The following is an 18,450-nucleotide window of genomic DNA, read 5'->3' as shown; positions in this document are numbered from 1 at the left end:
CGTTTAAGTCTTTAATCCATTTTGAGGTGATTTTTGTATATGGTGTGAGAAAGCAGTCCAGTTTCATTCTTTTGCATGTAGACGTCCAGTTTTCTCAACACCATTTATTGAAGAGACTGTCCTTTCTCCATTGTATAGTCTTGGCTCTTTTGTTTTATAGTAATTGACCATATATGCATGGTTTTATTCTGAGCTCTCTATCCTGTTCAATTGATTTAGTGCCTTTTTTTTAATGCCAATACCATACTATTTTGATTACTATAGCTTTGTAATATAGTTTGAAATCAGGACGGATGATGCTCCAGATTTGTTCTTCTTTCTCAGGATTGCTTTGGCTATTTGAGGTCTTTTGTGGTTCTGTACAAATTTTAGAATTGTTTGTTCTAGTTCTGTAAAAAATGGCATTGGAATTTTGATAAAGATTGCTTTGAATCTGTAGATCACTTTGGGTAGTATGGATATTTATTTTAACAATATTAATTCTTCCAAGCCATGAGCACAGACTATCTTCCCACTTATTTGTGTCTTCTTCATGTTCTTTCATTAGTGTCTTATAATTTTCAGTGTACAGGTCTTTTACCTCCTATCTTTTTTTGATGTAATTGTAAATAGGATAGTTTTGTTAATGTCTCTGTTAGTTTTTTACTAGTATATATAAATGCAACTGATTTCTGTACATGATTTTGTATCCTGCAATTAGTTCTCACAGTTTTTTGATGGAGTCTTTAGGGTTTTCTATATATAGTATCATGCAGTAGTGACCATTTTACATTTTCATTTCCAATTTGGATGTCTTTTATCTTTTTCTTGTCTACTTGCTCTGGCTAAGACTTCCAATATATTGGTAAGAGTGGATATTCTTGTCTTGTTCCTCTTCTTAGAGAAAACGTTTTCATCAGTATGATGTTAGCTGTGGGCTTGCATATATGGCCTTTATTATTTTGAGGTACATTCCCTCTAAAAGAGAACTTCTATTACTAGCAGCATCCATTTAGTTATGAAAGAACTCTTTATATTTCAAAGTCAAGTGAGAAACAAGAGGAACTCTTTTTAAAGAACTGAATCTCAAACTTCCTCTGCCAAAAACTGACTTATTAAACTTCAGGTTGAATTAAAGACCAGTTCAGAAGATGTTCCAAAATTTCCATCTTTCTCTTCTCACACAAGCAATAATTCTTCACGCCTCCATCTCTAAGTTCTCTATTCATTCTCCCACTTCTAAACCCAAAGAATACTAATACATTCCAAAATAGCATTTCCATATACCCAAGTTTCTGGATCTAGCTGAGGTAAATTTTTGGTCATGCCAATTCCTAAGCTCTTTTCTAAGGATTCTTTGCCTTGGACAACTCCATTTTCAAAAGTAGTTTAAGATAATTTATATATGCATCTAATCCAAATGGACTGCCTTCAGTGGAAAGAAACAAGTTGTCTCTAATGCACCCACTCTAGGGCTCCATGCTGATACAAGGCCACCACACCCATGTCCAGGCCTAGCCTCCTCCCTGAATGTTGAGGAAGCCCATTTAATGAATGTCTTCTGAGCTGGACTGTTTATAAGGGGCCTCACTGAACCCCATAGGCTTTCCACAGCTCAAGTCCTTGGAAAATATTTTTCAGATTCTGTGCAAGTCATGTGTGATTAGTGCTAGTTAGGTTTGATTAATCAAAAATCTATATTTGATATACAGTTTTCAGAGGGAATGTTTTAATTCTACAGCTTTAAGTGTCCATATTGTCAAGTGATATGAGAACCCAAAACCCCAGATTAATATTTGGAGATCATGATAACATTGACTTCACATGTTAAGGTAAGAATAATGTGGATTCATGACTTTGCATATAAATGTACAACTATTCTGTCCCCATCGGCAGAGCATGGGTTTGGTACTAATCCATCTACACCACCTTTAGCATCCCCCCTTGGACACTGTCAGCCTGCAGGCATTTACAACATGCCCAGATGAACCAATGACTAGGATATAACAAAGACAACTGGCCCTGCTGACAAATGATTTTCACCCAATGGCAGCAATTTGGATGGAGAGAAATGGAAAAATATAGGATAAATCATCTTTTATGAGGTCAAGTCTGCAGGGCACTAGGTCTGTCTCACTTCACGCAGCTATTGAAACCAAACTCTCATGAAACAGTACCTAAGGAAGGAAGAGAAAAATAAACCACTCTCTAAGCACATTTACTGGAAAACAGTGTTTAACTATTGAAGGTTTAGGTTAGAATTTAGGATGATTCCTCTCTGTTAGATCCCTTAGCACTCTACCACTATTCCTAAAATCTTTCATAATCATACTAGTTTTTCATGACATTGAAAGCCAAAACAGCATAAGTTGCTGGAAAGTGTCTCAAATTACCTTAAAGACTACAAAGGATTTAATCTTCTACATGTAAAATGATCGTGGCCTCTTTTCTAGGCTTTTGGAGTATAACTTTCATAAGTCAGTAGGCCCACCAGAGTAATTAAATTAAATAGATTAAAATATACTGTTTACTGAGTTTTGGTAAAGTTTTATCTTGTGTATTTGAATGACAGGATAAAGTAGTATATTGCAAATTTCATATATTCCTTACTCTCTCTCTCTACTCCAGCCCCGTTTCAGCCTTTGGAAATAGGTGTGTCCAGTACGCTGACACGGTTTGTTCCTTCAGCCGTTGATCACATTACTCTGTAGCTTTCCCATATTCATTTTCTATGTCAAGACAAACCTCGTAGCCCTCTGTTAAGAGAGCCTGATTAACGCTGTCTTTCATTAGTATTTCATGTTCCTGTTCTCCATTTTACCTGCACTCTGCCCTTTCATGTGGAAAGCATCCTTCATATGAGCTGGAAATGCTCTTTCACTCACCTTTTCTTCTAAAGCCCTTAAGCTCACTAATGCATGAATGGGTATGGGTATGGATGAAATAGTACTCAAATATACACATGGTGGTGTGAAATATTTTGGTATTTTATTAGTTTTATTCCAGGTAAACACATTTAACCAAATTGCAAATTACATCGCAATTGAAGTTAGATAGAAAATCCCACCACATAGGACTTCTGAGGTTTGGTACAGTAGTTTGTTTTGATGGCTTCATGTATACAATCACTATAGTCAGTATTACACTTGCCACACTTACAGCTTATAGCTACAGGGTAGGAGAAATAAGGAGTAACATGGCGTGGGCATCCTGGTATTTCTACAGTCTTGTACATGAAGTCTCTATATGTACAAACATCCTGGGACAGAGCATATTTGGGAAGAAACAGCTTGCCATTGAAGTCCTGAGGAAAGAATTAAAAAAGGAGCATACTGTGATAGGACTTTAGAAAATATATAGATAATGGAAATAGATAAAAATCAATTCACTTATATTCCTTTGTCACAAACAGGACTGGAGGAGGATTCCTTGGTACCATTCCCCGGTACTAACTCAACATATCCACACTAAATCCCATAGAGACAAAAGTGACACCCCCTTTTACCTTATATCATGAGAACAAGATAAGTTTTAAATAAATTTTGGAAGTAAAACTGTTATAAAATTATCTGTATCCACTGTGCTGAGTAGATACTGTAACCTGTGTGCTCTACCTCTACAGAGCCAATAACTATTAGATTTTGGAAATGAGGTTGTGTTTTATCTCATTTTCTCTCTGGATAGAAATGAGACTCTGGACTGAGTCTAGGTTTATCTAATTTTCAGCTAAAAGAAGTGAAATGAACTACATACCCGTGTCATACAATATCCAGCACAGATGGTAGTGTTGATGGTTAGGCAGTAAGCACACTCTTTCCTTTCGACATGCATCATATACTCAGTTGGAATACAAAAAGCCATCGCTTGCCCACATGCAAGGCCAAAAAACATGGACATCAGGAAGATAGCAGTCATGCTAAATCAAAGATAAAATTAAAGAATCTATTACATGTATCCTTTAGGACATTCAGAAGGGACATTCAGAAAGAGCTATAATGTGTGTGTATGTGTGTGTGTGTATAAATATATGTATTTATTGAATGCCTACTTTGTCCTAGGCCCTATATTAGGTGTTTTTACATAGTTAATACTCTCAGTAACCTTTCTTTATATATTTAGATGTGGCTATGATCCACATACCCCATAGTGACAGAGCTCACATAGTGAAAGTCCTGCTTGCAGGTGCCACTTAGCTCCACTGGGCAGTGAAATGGCAAGCCTGAAACACTATAACAGAAAAGTGGCAGGGACACATTTGTCAACTAAGTACAAAATAATTCATTCAATGGAAACAATCAAAATACCTGCCTTTATCATTATAAGAAGTGAGTTAACAGGCTTCAGTAAGGGCTTTCCCAGAAATGTGCTTTTCTAAAAACGTTGATTCAATAGCTTAAAAGGCCAACAAACTGGTCATAATAAGAAAAGGCAAAGAAATCAAGGAAGTGCATAATCAAACTTCAGTACCAGCTCAATGCAAACAGTCTTGCATATGATTCTACCCAATGCCTGTCAAGAAAGACAAGGCTAAAGGTCAGCTAAAACTACCACTGGTGTTAAGGGGCTAACCTAGAAATCTAAAAACCCCTCTTCTCAACCCTTAGGATATCCTTTAAGGTTGAAAGAATTAGAGTTGGAAAAATAAAATTATTTTACACAGAAGTTGTATGGAATTATCTTAAAAAGATTGTGGAGGCAAAAAATACAGATTGACACAATGAGAGTAATACAATCAAGGATGACAGGTCCACTGTAAGTTAGCCAGGAAAGTAAAATAAGTTTTGGGTGAACGGATGACAACAGAGGATCCACTGTGCCTCAGGCAGAATACGTATCTCTATAGAGCCTGTCTGATGAAGAGTGTGTTCACTATCAACTGGACTTTGTAATGAGTTGGATAATGTTATGACTTATAATTATTTAAGTTTTGCTACTGAGAGAGGGTAATCAAGTTTCAGACTTTTGGAGGTAAGTTGATCACTTCAAAGATTGTACAGTTAGCTAGGCATATTTGGGTTTTTTTCCTTCTCAAGTATCATTGTCAGAAAAGAAAATACATATCTTAATGGAGTAGTATTACCTTTGAACACAAAATTGTTTTACTATTCTATTAAATAAATTATAATTCATTAAATGTTGTTATTCAATCATGAAAAATGTATCACGATTTTTCTCAATTTTTTTCTCAAATCTATCAATTATATCCCAAGAGCATCTTTAAGCTACATACACTGAAACTTCCATTAACTGAAATCTCATAGACTGCCTCAGTTAACAAGAATTTTTGTCTTTAATCAGCTCGTAAGAAAAAAATGAAACCACATTCAACAAGCTACCAGGTATTTATTTTAAATGTCAACTTCCAGAGATTAGTGGCCATTCCAACCAGTCTCCTGTTTGGAGAATGAGAATTGCTGATAAATTAGACAAACATATATTGAGCATTTAAAGTAGGCACTGACAGACACAAAATGGATAAGCTATGGTCTTTGACCTCAAGGGCTGACAGTCTAGTAAAGGAGTTAACTATGAACACTAATAATAAAAATATATATTGTTTAACTGAAAACACCAAGTGTTGGTGATGATTTTGAGCAACTAGAACTTTCATATGTTGCTGGTGGGATGGTAAAATGGTACATACAAATATTTTGAAAATCAGTTTGTTTCTTATAAAATTAAACATACACTTAACTGATCACCCAGCAATTCTACTCCTAGATAGTCACTCAAGATAAATAAGAACAAATGTTAACAAAAAGTAGGTAGTGTTTTAAGTGCTCTGAATGACTTGAAATTATGACTCTGACACCCACAATAATCAAAGATTTTTTTTTCCTATATAGACAAGGAAGTGAACTAACCCATTAAGAAGTGTTTTCTGGTGAATACTTTCAAATAAAATTTGCATATTTAAGCATTCCTTGGAGGTTTTTTGGTATTTCAATCATGGAGCAAAGTTATAAGAATTCCTTGCTCATGGAGTCTGGTTTTCTCAGTGCTTCACAAACGTGGGCTCCCTCTATGGTATAGAGCTGGTTCCATTATTTTAGAGCCATAGACTTAGAGGATCCTCTGCAGGATCTTAAAAATATCGACTGAGGGACTTCCCTGGTAGTCCAGGGGTTAAGACTTCACCTTCCAATGCAGTGGGTGCGGGTTCGATCCCTGGTCGGGGAGCTAAGATCCCACATGCCTTGTGGCCAAAAGATATAAAACAGAAGAAATATTGTAACAAATTCAATAAAGACTTTAAAAATTGTCCACATCAAAAAAAAATAGACTGAGTAAATGATATAAAATATTCACCTGTCATGATCATATGGTTCTTGCCCATCTAGCCAGCCAGCTACTGAATTTTTGCCATAGGAAATAATTAACTTCACATATTTTAACTTTTAGCTCTATGTTCTATATAAAATAGATATGTGCTGACCTAGTGGTGAGAATATTGGTCCTGGAGTTAAGGAACAGAATTCTATTTCAAGATCTCCCATGGATCTATGAGAAATCGACTAAAATATTGAATCTATCTGGGCCTAATTTCCCCATCTGCAAAACAGAAAAAGACAAGTACACCTGATCCTTTTTAAAACTGTAGAAGAAAAAACCGTTTTGGAACTTTTACCCATTGTTGTCATATTCATTATGGACACTTTACATTGTCTGAAGTTCCTCTTATAAATGTAAAACTCCAAATTAACAAAAAGAAAAATTAAAAGTGCTGAATCAGCAGCAGCAGTAGCTATATAACTTAGTAAAGAAAGTAAGAATTATTCTTTCTCTTTTATTGCAAATAGTAAAATTTCACCCAAAGAATCTTTCTGGGGCTCAATTTCTTCAGCTCTAAAAGAAAAGGCTTAGAACCACAAGATGATCAGGAAGGACTTTTCAGCACAAATAGACTATGATCCTATGTGATAAATTAGTGTCTGGTCCCTGGTCTAAGAGATAGTGACCTAGAATTACGCTTCCAGATTTTATTGCAATTGTGTGTAACTGAGAAATTAAGAAATCTGTACCTTCATTTTTCCATATACTCTTTCCTAAAATCATAATAAGTATAAAACAATACATGTGAAGCACTTGGAATGCTACAGAAAACTATGTAACTATATAATACTGAGTATATAAATCAGTGTTAGTTAATACCTCCCTAGATGATCTGCCACAGTTTCTCCTTTATTGTCACCTGGATTCTCATCCTCTGTAACTTAATTGCCTCTTTTAAAATCATTCATAAATGATTTATTGAGCACCTAAACAGAGGTGTGATTTTAGGCCCTAAATGATGAGAGATGCCCTTTTCAGTGCCATGACCACTATGTCTACACTTTCAACATTTGTACTTATTCCAAGATATCCTCTTTCCTTTGCCCCTTACCCAGCCTTTTCTCTCATCTTTTTGTTCTCACTACCTTCATTCTTAAGCACATTTCTCTCTAATCTGCTAATTGCCTTCACCAATCTTTTCTCCCCAAATCCCTTACTGTGCTATGAAAAGAATCAATTGTCCACCCTGTGAACTCCAGGAAGTTCACTAAAGCAATACAGTTTTCTAGAGAGCAAAATGTACTATAAGTCAGGTGTGTGCTTTGGAAACTATCCAAGGGGGGTTAGCTATAACTAAAACAATAAAGAGTAAATTACCTCTGCAGGTACCCAAAACTGAATTTATTCCCAACTTTTCTCAGAAGTACATTATCATCAAAGATAACCATTAGTAATTGACAGGATTTAATACACAGATTATTTAACTGATTAAAACATTTAAATCAAATGTAAATAGTAAGGGAAGGCCATGAATATCAATCAGCCTTCATTAGGAAATTGACCAATTTTTCCTCTTCTTTGAAGTCAGTAGAATATTTTCTTATCCTTACATATGTAGTTCATTCATCTTCACCTATCACTGAACAATTTTGGAGCAATAACTAGAATTTCTAGAGCCTATCAAAGCAAATTGTCACTCAGCATTTGCCATTTTGAAATAAATGCTAAAATGATGAAAATGAAAATAATTTAGAATAACAACATTTCATTTCATAATGCCTTCTCAGTGTAGACACCTACCTTACTTTGCATTGGGGAGCTGATGCTGTAATGACCCAGACTAGAAGCTCTTGGTTCATTTTATACCCTTCAGGATAATTCCTCTCTGATCTTCTTGTTTATATAATCACGTTTGAATTACCGCTTCCTTATCTAAAAACCATCTATTGAAAATTCATACTGAACCCCAAATAAAATGTGTTTAGACAAACAATTTCACAACATCTTCCTCTGGAAACTCTGACATTATTGCAGCACGAATTTCCTTTTCTCCTATTTCAAAATAAAATTACCCTTGTAAATATATCCTTTATTAATATTTATTAATAAAGGAGAAAAACACAGAAGGATAAAAAACAAATTCAAAACAAAAAACCCTTAAACATCATCTAAGTAAGTCTTAGGAATGAAAATTTTTGGTGGGCTTGAGTGCCCCAAATTTTACCTAAATGTTCATTTAGAGATATATATAATTATTGCTCATCTATAAAGCAAAGGTAACTTCATTATGGTAATCCAGGACAATTGGCATACATCTTGCTGATTAAACCCTCCCCAAAATTAGTTCAAAATATCGTATTTGTTTTTTCTTTGGATTTAAAAAATAATAAGTAAAATTTACATGTGGGAAACAATAGTCATCTAAGTAAATGGCCAAATATTTTGAGATGTCAAAATGATTGAGTGCAAATCCTGGCTCTGCCATTTACTAGTTATATGACTTTAGCATGCTTGAGCTCTCTTTACTTCAGTTTCTTTACCTATTTAAAGACAATATCAGTTTCTTAAGAACTGCTTTTGCTGCATCCCATAGGTTTTGGGTTGTTGTGCTTTCATTGTCTTTTGTTTCTAGGTATTTTTTGATTTCTTCAATGATCTCTTGGTTATTTAGTAGCATATTGTTTAGCCTCCATCTGTTTGTGTTTTTTAAGTTTTTTTCCCTGTGATTGATTTCTAACCTCATAGCGTTGTGGTCAGAAAACATGCTTGATACGATTTCAATTTTCTTAAATTTTCCGAGGCTTGATTTGTGACCCAAGATGTGATCTATCCTGGAGAACATTCCACGTGCACTTGAGAAGAAAATGCATTCTGCTGCTTTCAGATGGAATGTCCTATAAATATCAGTTAAGTCTATCTGGTCTAATGTGTCATTTAAGGCTTGTGTTTCCTTATTAATTTTCTGTCTGGATGATCTATCCATTGGTATAAGTAGAGGGTTAAAGTCTCCCACTATTACTGTGTTACTGTCAATTTCCCCTTTTATGGCTGTTAGCATTTGCCTTAGGTATTGAGGTGCTCCTATGTTGGGTGTATAAATATTTACTATTGCCATCATCAAAAAATCTGCAAACTATAAATCCTGGAAAGAGTGTGGAGAAAAGGGAACCCTCCTGCACTGTTGGTGGGAATGTTAATTGATACAACCATTATGGAGAACAGTATGGAGGTTCCTTAAAAAACTAAAAATAGAACTACCATATGACCCAGCAATCTCACTACTAGGCATATGCCCAGAGAAAACCATAATGCAGAAAGACACATGCACCCCAATGTTTATTGCAGCACTATTTACAATAGCCAGGACATGGAAGCAACCTAAATATCCATCAACAGAGGAATGGATAAAGAAGATGTGGTACACATATACAATGGAATATTACTCAGCAAGAAAAAGGAACAAAATTGGGTCATTTGTAGAGACATGGATGGACCTAGGGAGTGTCATACAGAGTGAAATAAGCCAAAAAAAGAAAAACAAAGATCATATATTAACGTGTGTATGTGGAATCTAAAACAATGGTATTGATGATCTTATTTGCAAAGCAGAAATAGAGAGACAGATGTAGAGAACAAACATATGGATACCAAGGGGGAAGGGGGTGTGGGATGAATTGGAAGATGGGGATTGACATATATACATTATTGATACTATGTATAAAATAGATAATTAATAAGAACCTACTGTATAGCACAGGGAACTCTACTTGATGCTCTGTGGTGACCTAAATGGGAAGGAAATCCAAAAAAAGTGGTTATATGTAAACGTATAGCTGATTTACTTTGCTGTACAGTAGAAACTAACACAACATTGTAAAGCAACTATACTCCAATAAAAAACTAGCTCACAAATTTTTTAAATTTTTTAGAATTTAAAAAGTGATAATATTAGTGTTTATGTAAAGCACTTAACACAGTGTCTGGCATATAATAAGTGCTCAATAAATGGGAGGAAATCTATAATAACTCAACTTTTTTATTTAAAAAATATTTAGTTACAGAACCTAGTACATAGTAGGCAATTATTACATTTGTTGAGTACATAAATGGCTGAGGGAGTGCATGAATAAATAATTACTGAATTTTTGGTACCAACATACACTTTTCTCCATTCCATAGTTGTAACTCAATTTTACCCCTTTTAACCCATTTGTGTCACTGTAACAAAGGCAATATGCCAAAAGTTCAATGAGAATATCCCATTGCCCTCAGCAAAAAGTCTAAACTCCTTAGTATTATTTACCAAGTCCCTCACAATGTATTTTATCTCTCTAGTTTTATCTTTCACCATCTCCCACCTTCCCCCTACCTTCCCTACCTTTTCTCCACTTCCTATGTTTTTCAGCCATACTGCATGAGTTCCTCAGATTAGTCACATCCTTTCTTGCCTCCAAGTCTTTTCATATGTCATTCCTTCTATCTGAAACATTTGCCTGATCCTTCATTCCATGCCTCATCTTATCCAACTCCTGCTCATTCTTTTTTTTTAATGGGTTGTTCCTTTTTTATTTAAGATTTATTACTTATTTATTTATTTTATTTATTTTTGGCTGCATCGGGTCTTGGTTGCGGCATGCGGGATCTTCGTTAAGGCATGCGGGATTTTTCACTACAGCATGTGGGCTTTTTGTTGTAGCGTGCAGGCTTCTCTCTAGTTGTAGTGTGCAGGCTCCAGGGCACGTGAGCTTTGTAGTTGTGGCGCGTGGGTTCCAGAGAGCATGGGCTCTGTAGTTTGCGGCACAGCAGCCTCTCTAGTTGAGATGCGCAAGCTCAGTAGTTGTGGCGCACGGGCTTAGTTGCCCCGTGGCATGTGGGATCTTAGCTCCCTGACCAGGGATCAAAGCTGCATCTCCTGCATTGTAAGGCGGATTCTTTACCACTGGACCACCGGGGAAGTCCCTCCTGCTCATTCTTTGCAAAGCCTTCTCTGTTTCCCCAAGGTCTTTCTCATGGTTAGTGGTTTTAAGAGAATTAGAGGAAATATATAGAACATATGGCACATGGTAGATGCTCAATAAATCATAGATATTATAGATTATTGACAATCCCATTAGTATTCACTTATCCTAGTCTATATTATTAATAAAAGTTATTGAAAAAAAAGAGACCTGATATAGCTGAGTCTCCTTGGAGGGGAGATGGGAAGGTCAAGAAAGAATCTAGGATATATACCAGAAAAAGTCATTTTGGAGCCCCCAAATCTTGGGAATGTGAGCTACTGTGTAGTAAGGGAAGAACTATGAAAACAGGGAAAGGGACTTCCCTGGTGGCCCAGTGGTTAAAACTCCATGCTCCCAATGCAGGGGACCCGGGAATGATCCCTGGTCAGGGAACTAGATACCACATGCCACAACTAAAGATCCGCATGCCAGAACAAAGATTCCACAGGCAGCAACGAAGATCTTGTGTGCTGCAACTAAGACCTAGTGTAGCCAAATACATAATTTTTTTTTTTAAAGAAAAGAAAACAGGGAAAGTGGAAACGAGGGTGCCAAACTTAACCTGCTTCATGTGATGCTATGTTAAGACAAGAGTATGGTAACTCCGGGAACATTAGATGTTTGTTTCTAATGGAAGTAGTATCTCTGTTGTATGAAGTAGATTCAGGAATTCAGTTTCTAGCAGATTTATACACACGTCTCTGGGAAATATACATATACATAATAGGTAACTGATAAACACTTGTCCTATTACTAGAAGAACTATGATAAATATCATACATTTGAGTAATAGTTTTCTTTTCAAAAAAACTCTCACATATGTGATCTCATGCTGTTAAAAGAATCCAGGCAGATTGAACTTGCACTTCTGGCCTAGATTTACTCTCCCACATAAAATAACTATAAATAGGACAAAATATATGAAACAAGGTACTACACACACATTGAATATTAGACAGCAAAGGAAAGTGACCCCAGAGAAATGGGACGCAAACAAGCAAACTATAGCTTACTTCCTGGAGAAAGTTTCTGGCCTACTGGTGTAGGGATGGGTACCAAGGAAGAGACCAGACATGTCCCCAAAATGAGGAGATGGACTTGGGAGTTCTTGGAGCTCAAGGCACCTAGAGTACACAAAGAAGAGTACTGGAAAGGAGAGAACTGTGCAGAGAGAAAATTCTAGTGATGTGTAGAGGATCTCTTTGAGTATTCAGCTAAGAACTGATAAACTCATGCCTGATGAGGCTGAGAAAATAAATTTCTGAAGTGTTTAAAAGGACAGTCCTGGGACTCACACAGATATAGGAATAGCACATGCTCCAACCAGCAACAGTGAAAACTCTCCTGATTCATGGGAAATTGAGTCATATACTTACAAAGATTTTGCCTCATTTGTGAGGAAAAATTAGCCCCAGACTAAATGCTATTCTGACTCTGCCTAGCAAAACTTAAAAGCAAGATCCCAAAGGATCAGCTGTTTACCAATAACAGAACTGAGTCAAATAAGAAAGCTGAATAATATTTATAGAAATACAAAAATATCTGTGAAGAACAAAGTAGTAGTTACCAGTTGGGAGAGGGAAGGGGGGGAGGGGCAAGATAGGAGAAGGAGATTAAGAGGTACAGACTACTACAATAAAATAAATAAGTTACCAGGATATATTGTACAGCACAGGGAATATAGTCAATATTTAAGAACTTTAAATGGAGTATAATCTATTAAAATATTGAATCACTATGTTGTATACCTGAAACTAATATAATATTGTAAATCAACTATACTTCAATTCAAAAAAAGAATACAACAATATCTGGTACCCAAAAAAGTATAATCTACAATATGTGGCATTCAATGAACAAATTACTAGACATGCAAAGAAGCAAGAAAATACAATTCATGATGAAGAAAAAATTAATCAATTGAAACTCACCCAGAAATGACATATATAATAGAATTAGTAGACAAAAGAGATCAGAACATGACATTACCAAATGAACACAATAATTTTCCAGTAACTGATGCCAAAGAAACGGAAATTTGTGAGTTACCTGAGAAAGAATTCAAACTGATTATTTTAAAGAAGCTCAGCAAGATTCAAGGGAACGTAGACAGACAACTCAATGAACTCAGGAACACAATATTTGAAAAAATAAGAACTTTAACAATGAGATAGAAATCATAAAAAATAAAGAACCAAACAGAACTCCTGGGGCTGAAGACTATGTAATCATATTGAACTCTCAGATATGAGTTAAAAGACAGGTCTGTTGAAAATAACCATAGCTACAATATTTTGTTAATGAATACATGATATAAAAAGATGTAAATTGGGGCACCAACAACATAAAGTTGGGGGGCAAATAAATGTGTAGAACATTTATGCAAATTAAGTTATCAGCTTAAAAATAGACATAAATATGAGATGTTTATATAAGCCTCACAGTAATCACAAAGGAAAACCTATAATTGATACACAAATGAGAAAGAGAAAAGAATCAAAGCATACAACTACAAAAAGTCAGCAATTCACAAAGATGGCAAGAGAGGAAGAAAGAAAAAAAGAACTACAAAACTGTCAGAAAACAATTAACAAAATGATAATAGTAAATTCTTAAATATCAATAATTACTCTAAATGTAAATGGTTTAAATTCTCCAAAAGACACACAGAGTGGCTGAATGGATTAAAAAGAAAGTCTCAATAATATGCCTATAAGAGACTCACTTAAGCTTTAAGGATACTCATAGGCCAAAACTGAAGGATGGAAAAGGATATCCCATGCAAATGGAAACCAAAAGAGAGCAGGGACAGCTATACTTATACCATACAAAATAGACTTTAAATCAAAAGCTGTAACAAGAGACAAAGAAGGCCATTAAATAATGATAAAGGGGTCAATTCATCAAGAGGCTATAACAATTATAAATATATATGTATTCAATATTGGAGCACTTAAATATATTAAACAATGATTAACAGATGTGAAGGCAGAAATTAACAGCAATGCAATAAAAATAGGGGACTTAAATACCCCACTTTCAATAATGGATAGATCACCTAGACAGAAAATCAACACAAAAATAGTAGACTTGAAATATGCTTTAGGCCACGCAGACCTAACAGACATATATGCAACATTAATTCCAATGGCAGCAGAATGTACATTCTTCTTAGGCACACATAGAACATTCTCTAGGATAGATCATATGTTAGGTCACAAAACAAGTCTTAACAAATTTAAGAAGACTGAAATTATATCTAGCAACTTTTCTGACAACAATAGTATGAAAATACAAATCAATAATAGGAAAACTGGAAAATTTACAAATATGTGGAAATTAAAACAATATACTCCTGAACTACCAATGAGTCAAAGAAAAAATGAGAAAATGTCTTGAAACAAATGAAAATAGAAACACAATCTACTAAAACTTATGGGGTGTAGTAAAACCAGTTCTAAGAGGAAAGTTTAGAGTTACAAATGACTACATTAAGAAAAAAGAAAGGTATCATAGACAACCTACAATTATGCCTCAAGTAATTATAAAAAGAAGAATAAACTAAGCCCAAAGTTAGCAGAAGGAAGAAAATAATAAAGATTAGAGCAGAAATAAATGAAATTGAGACTAGACAGACTATAGAAACCAATGAAACTGGGTTGGGTATTTTCGAAAACATAAACAAAATGACAAACTTTTAATTAGACTCACAAAGAAAAAAAGGGAGATAACTCAAATAAAACTATAAAGGAAAAAAGGGACATTACAACTGACAACAGAAATACAAAGTACCATAAGAGACTATAAATAATTACATACCAACAAATTAGATAACCTAGAAGAAATGGATAAATTCCTAGAAACTTACAAGCTACCAAGATTGAATCATGTAGTAATAGAAAATCTGAACAGATCAATAATGAGTAAGGAGATTGAATCATTAATCAAAAATCTCCCAAAAGTAAAAGCCTAGGACCAGATGGCTTTGCTGGTGAATTCCATTTTAAAAAGAATGAATACCAATCCTTTTCAAACTCTTCTCAATTGAAGAGGAAAGAAAACTTCAAAATTCATTTTATGAGGCCAGCATTACACTGCTATTAAGCCATAAAAGGACACTAAAGACAAGAAAACTAGCTATTGTAAATAATGCTACATGGAAGCAAACTAAATGTCCATCAATGGAGGAATGGATAAGGAAGATGTGGTACATATATACAGTGGAATATTAGCCATAAAAAGGAACAAAATTGGGTCATTTGTAGAGCCGTGGATGGATGTAGAGAGTGTCATACAGAGTGAAATAAGTCAAAAAGACTTATATCAAATATTATATATTAATGCATATATGTGGAATCTAGAAAAATGGTATAGATGATCTTATTTGCAAAGCAGAAATAGAGACACAGACGTAGAGAACAAACGTATGGATACCAAGGGGGGAAGGGGGAGATGGGAGGAATTGGGAGACTGGGATTGACACATATACACTATTGATACTATGTATAAAATAGACAACTAATGAGAACATACTGTATAGCACAGGGAACTCTACTTAATGCACTGTGGTGACCTAAATGGGAAGGAAATCCAAAAAAGAGGGATTTTTATATATACATATATAAAAAATATGTATATACATATGTATGTATAGACATATACGTATATGTATAGCTGATTCATTTTGCTGTACAGTAGAAACTAACACAACATTGTAAAGCAACTATACTCCAATAAAAATTAATTACAGGACTTCGCTGGTGGCGCAGTGGTTGAGAGTCTGTCTGCCAATGCAGGGGACACGGGTTCGTGCCCTGGTCCGGGAAGATCCCACATGCCGCGGAGCGGCTGGGCCCGTGAGCCATGGCTGCTGAGCCTGCGCATCCGGAGCCTGCGCTCCACAACAGGAGAGGCCACAACAGTGAGAGGCCCGCGTACCACAAAAAACAAAACAAAACAAAACAAAACCAAAAATTAATTACAAAGAATTTACTCTGTTACAATGCCAAGAAGCAATCAGGAGAATACCATCACCAATAGGATAAAGCTAATCCAAGTTCTAATGGTCTAATATTCCCCATTAGTAGCTAAATAGTGCAACTTATGCTGAAATTCACATGGAGTTAAGATGGACCTATTAATTTGGAGGAATTATTAAATATGAACAGTCAGGAAAATGTAAATACGGTAGTACTATTTCTTTTTTGCCCATCTCAAGTCTCTTTTTAATTTAGAAATATTAAAATGCATTATGCATATTGTGGTTTGTTCTCAAATGACCACATTTAGTATGTTAAGTTTTAGAGCATAGTAGTTTATTTAACACTAATTACAAATTCACTTATTGAATTAAATTTAAATGTTATAGCCTTTGTTATAGAGTTCCAAAGCTGAGAAAATATAAACAATTCAACATCTTTAAAAGAAAAAAAAAAAAAGAACGAAATAATGCCATTTGCAGCAACATGGATGGACCTAGAGATTGTCATACTGAGTGAAGTTGTCAGACAGAGAAAGACAAATATCATATGCTATCGCTTATATGTGGAATCTAAAAAATTGGTACAAATGAACCTATTTACAAAACAGAAATAGAGTCACAGATGTAGAAAACAAACTTATGGTTACCAAGGGGGGAAACGGGGGAGACAGATAAATTGGGAGATTGGGATTGACATGTACACACTACTGTATATAAAATAGATAACTAATAAGAACCTACTGTATAGCACAGGGAACTCTCCTCAATACTCTGTAATGACATATATGGGAATAAAATCTAAAAAAGAGTGGATATATGTATATGTACAACTGAATCGCTTTTTTTTTTTTTTTTTTTGCAGTATGCAGGCCTCTCACTGTTGTGGCCTCTCTCGCTGCAGAGCACAGGCTCCGGATGCGCAGGCTCAGTGGCCATGGCTCACAGGCGCAGCCACTCCACGGCACGTGGGATCTTCCAGGACCGGGGCACGAACCCGTGTCCCCTGCATTGGCAGGCAGACTCTCAACCACTGCGCCACCAGGGAAGCCACAACTGAATCACTTTGCTGTACAACTGAAACTAACACAACATTGTAAATCAACTATATTTCAATAAAAAATTTAAAAAACTAACAACAAAAACAATGGGATACTACTATGCCTCCATTAGAATGGCTTAATTAAAAAGACTGAACATACCAAGTGCTACTGAAGATGTGGAAGACTAGAACTCTTATACATTGTTGATGGGAATGTAAAACGGTGACCACTTTTGAAAATATTTTGAAGTCTCTTAAAAAGTTAAACATAAACATACCATGTGACCTACCCATTCCATTGCTAGCTCTTTTTCCAAGCAAAATAAAAGTGTATGCCAACACAAAAACTTGTATACAGATGTTTTAGCAGCTTTACTTGTAGTATCCAAACCCTGGAAACAACCCAAATGTCCATCAACAAGTGAATGAGTAAACAAACTGTGGTATAACCATATAATAGAATACTACTCAGCAATAACAATAAATGAACTATTGATGTTAGACATGAATGAAACTCAAAATAAAATAATTATTCTGGGTAAAGAAGCCAAGCAAAAAAGAGTGCATGCTTATGACTCCATTTGTATAAAATGCTATGAAATTCAAACTAACCTATGGTACATGAAGTACATCAGTGGTTTCCTGGGGACAAGGGGAGAGACAGAGGATGAGATTATGAAGAATATGAGCAAAATTTTGGTGGATATGGACATGTTCATTATTTTGATATCATGATGGTTTTAAAACTTATTAAATTGAATACTTTAATTTTCATTTTTTTTTTTTTTTTTTTTTTTGCGGTACGCGGGCCTCTCACTGTTGTGGCCTCTCCCGTTGCGGAGCACAGGCTCCGGACGCGCAGGCCCAGCGGCCATGCTCACAGGCCCAGCCGCTCCGCGGCATGTGGGCTCTTCCCGGACCGGGGCACGAACCCGTGTCCCCTGCACTGGCAGGCAGACTCTCAATCACAGCGCCACCAGGGAAGCCCAAATTGAATACTTTAAATATGTGCCATTAATTATTAATTATATCTCAATAAAGATTTTTATAAAACTAAAAAAAAGACAAGAAAACTATAGGCTAAACTCTTAAATGAACATAGATTAAAAAATTTTAAACAAATGTTAGCAAACTAAATTCAACAACAGATTAAAAGGATCATGTACCACGATCAAGCA

The 18,450-nt window shown here is 35.4% G+C and overlaps 1 protein-coding gene across 1 annotated transcript; it reads right to left on the bottom strand.

Moving 5' to 3' along the window:
• Nucleotides 1-2,949: 2,949 nt before the first annotated feature.
• TSHB (thyroid stimulating hormone subunit beta) lies at nucleotides 2,950-8,097 on the bottom strand. The gene is made up of 3 exons (XM_032649813.1): nucleotides 8,053-8,097; nucleotides 3,733-3,895; nucleotides 2,950-3,283 (listed from the first exon to the last, which is right to left on the bottom strand). Exons 2-3 carry the CDS (start codon nucleotides 3,892-3,894, stop codon nucleotides 3,029-3,031), a joined length of 417 nt encoding a protein of 138 aa, XP_032505704.1. The 5' UTR covers nucleotide 3,895; nucleotides 8,053-8,097; the 3' UTR covers nucleotides 2,950-3,028.
• Nucleotides 8,098-18,450: the final 10,353 nt, after the last annotated feature.

This window comes from Phocoena sinus, chromosome 1, assembly GCF_008692025.1.
Source record: "Phocoena sinus isolate mPhoSin1 chromosome 1, mPhoSin1.pri, whole genome shotgun sequence".
NCBI classification, from domain to species: domain Eukaryota; kingdom Metazoa; phylum Chordata; class Mammalia; order Artiodactyla; family Phocoenidae; genus Phocoena; species Phocoena sinus.
This window is presented reverse-complemented; position numbering and strand designations above follow the sequence as displayed.

Excerpts from the sequence above, each read along its gene's own strand:
- TSHB (XM_032649813.1), bottom strand. The coding sequence starts at position 3,894 with ATGACTGCTATCTTCCTGATGTCCATGTTTTTTGGCCTTGCATGTGGG. Across the intron at positions 3,284-3,732 it reads CTGGATATTGTATGACACGG|GACTTCAATGGCAAGCTGTT; the intron begins GTATGTAGTTCA and ends TTCTTTCCTCAG.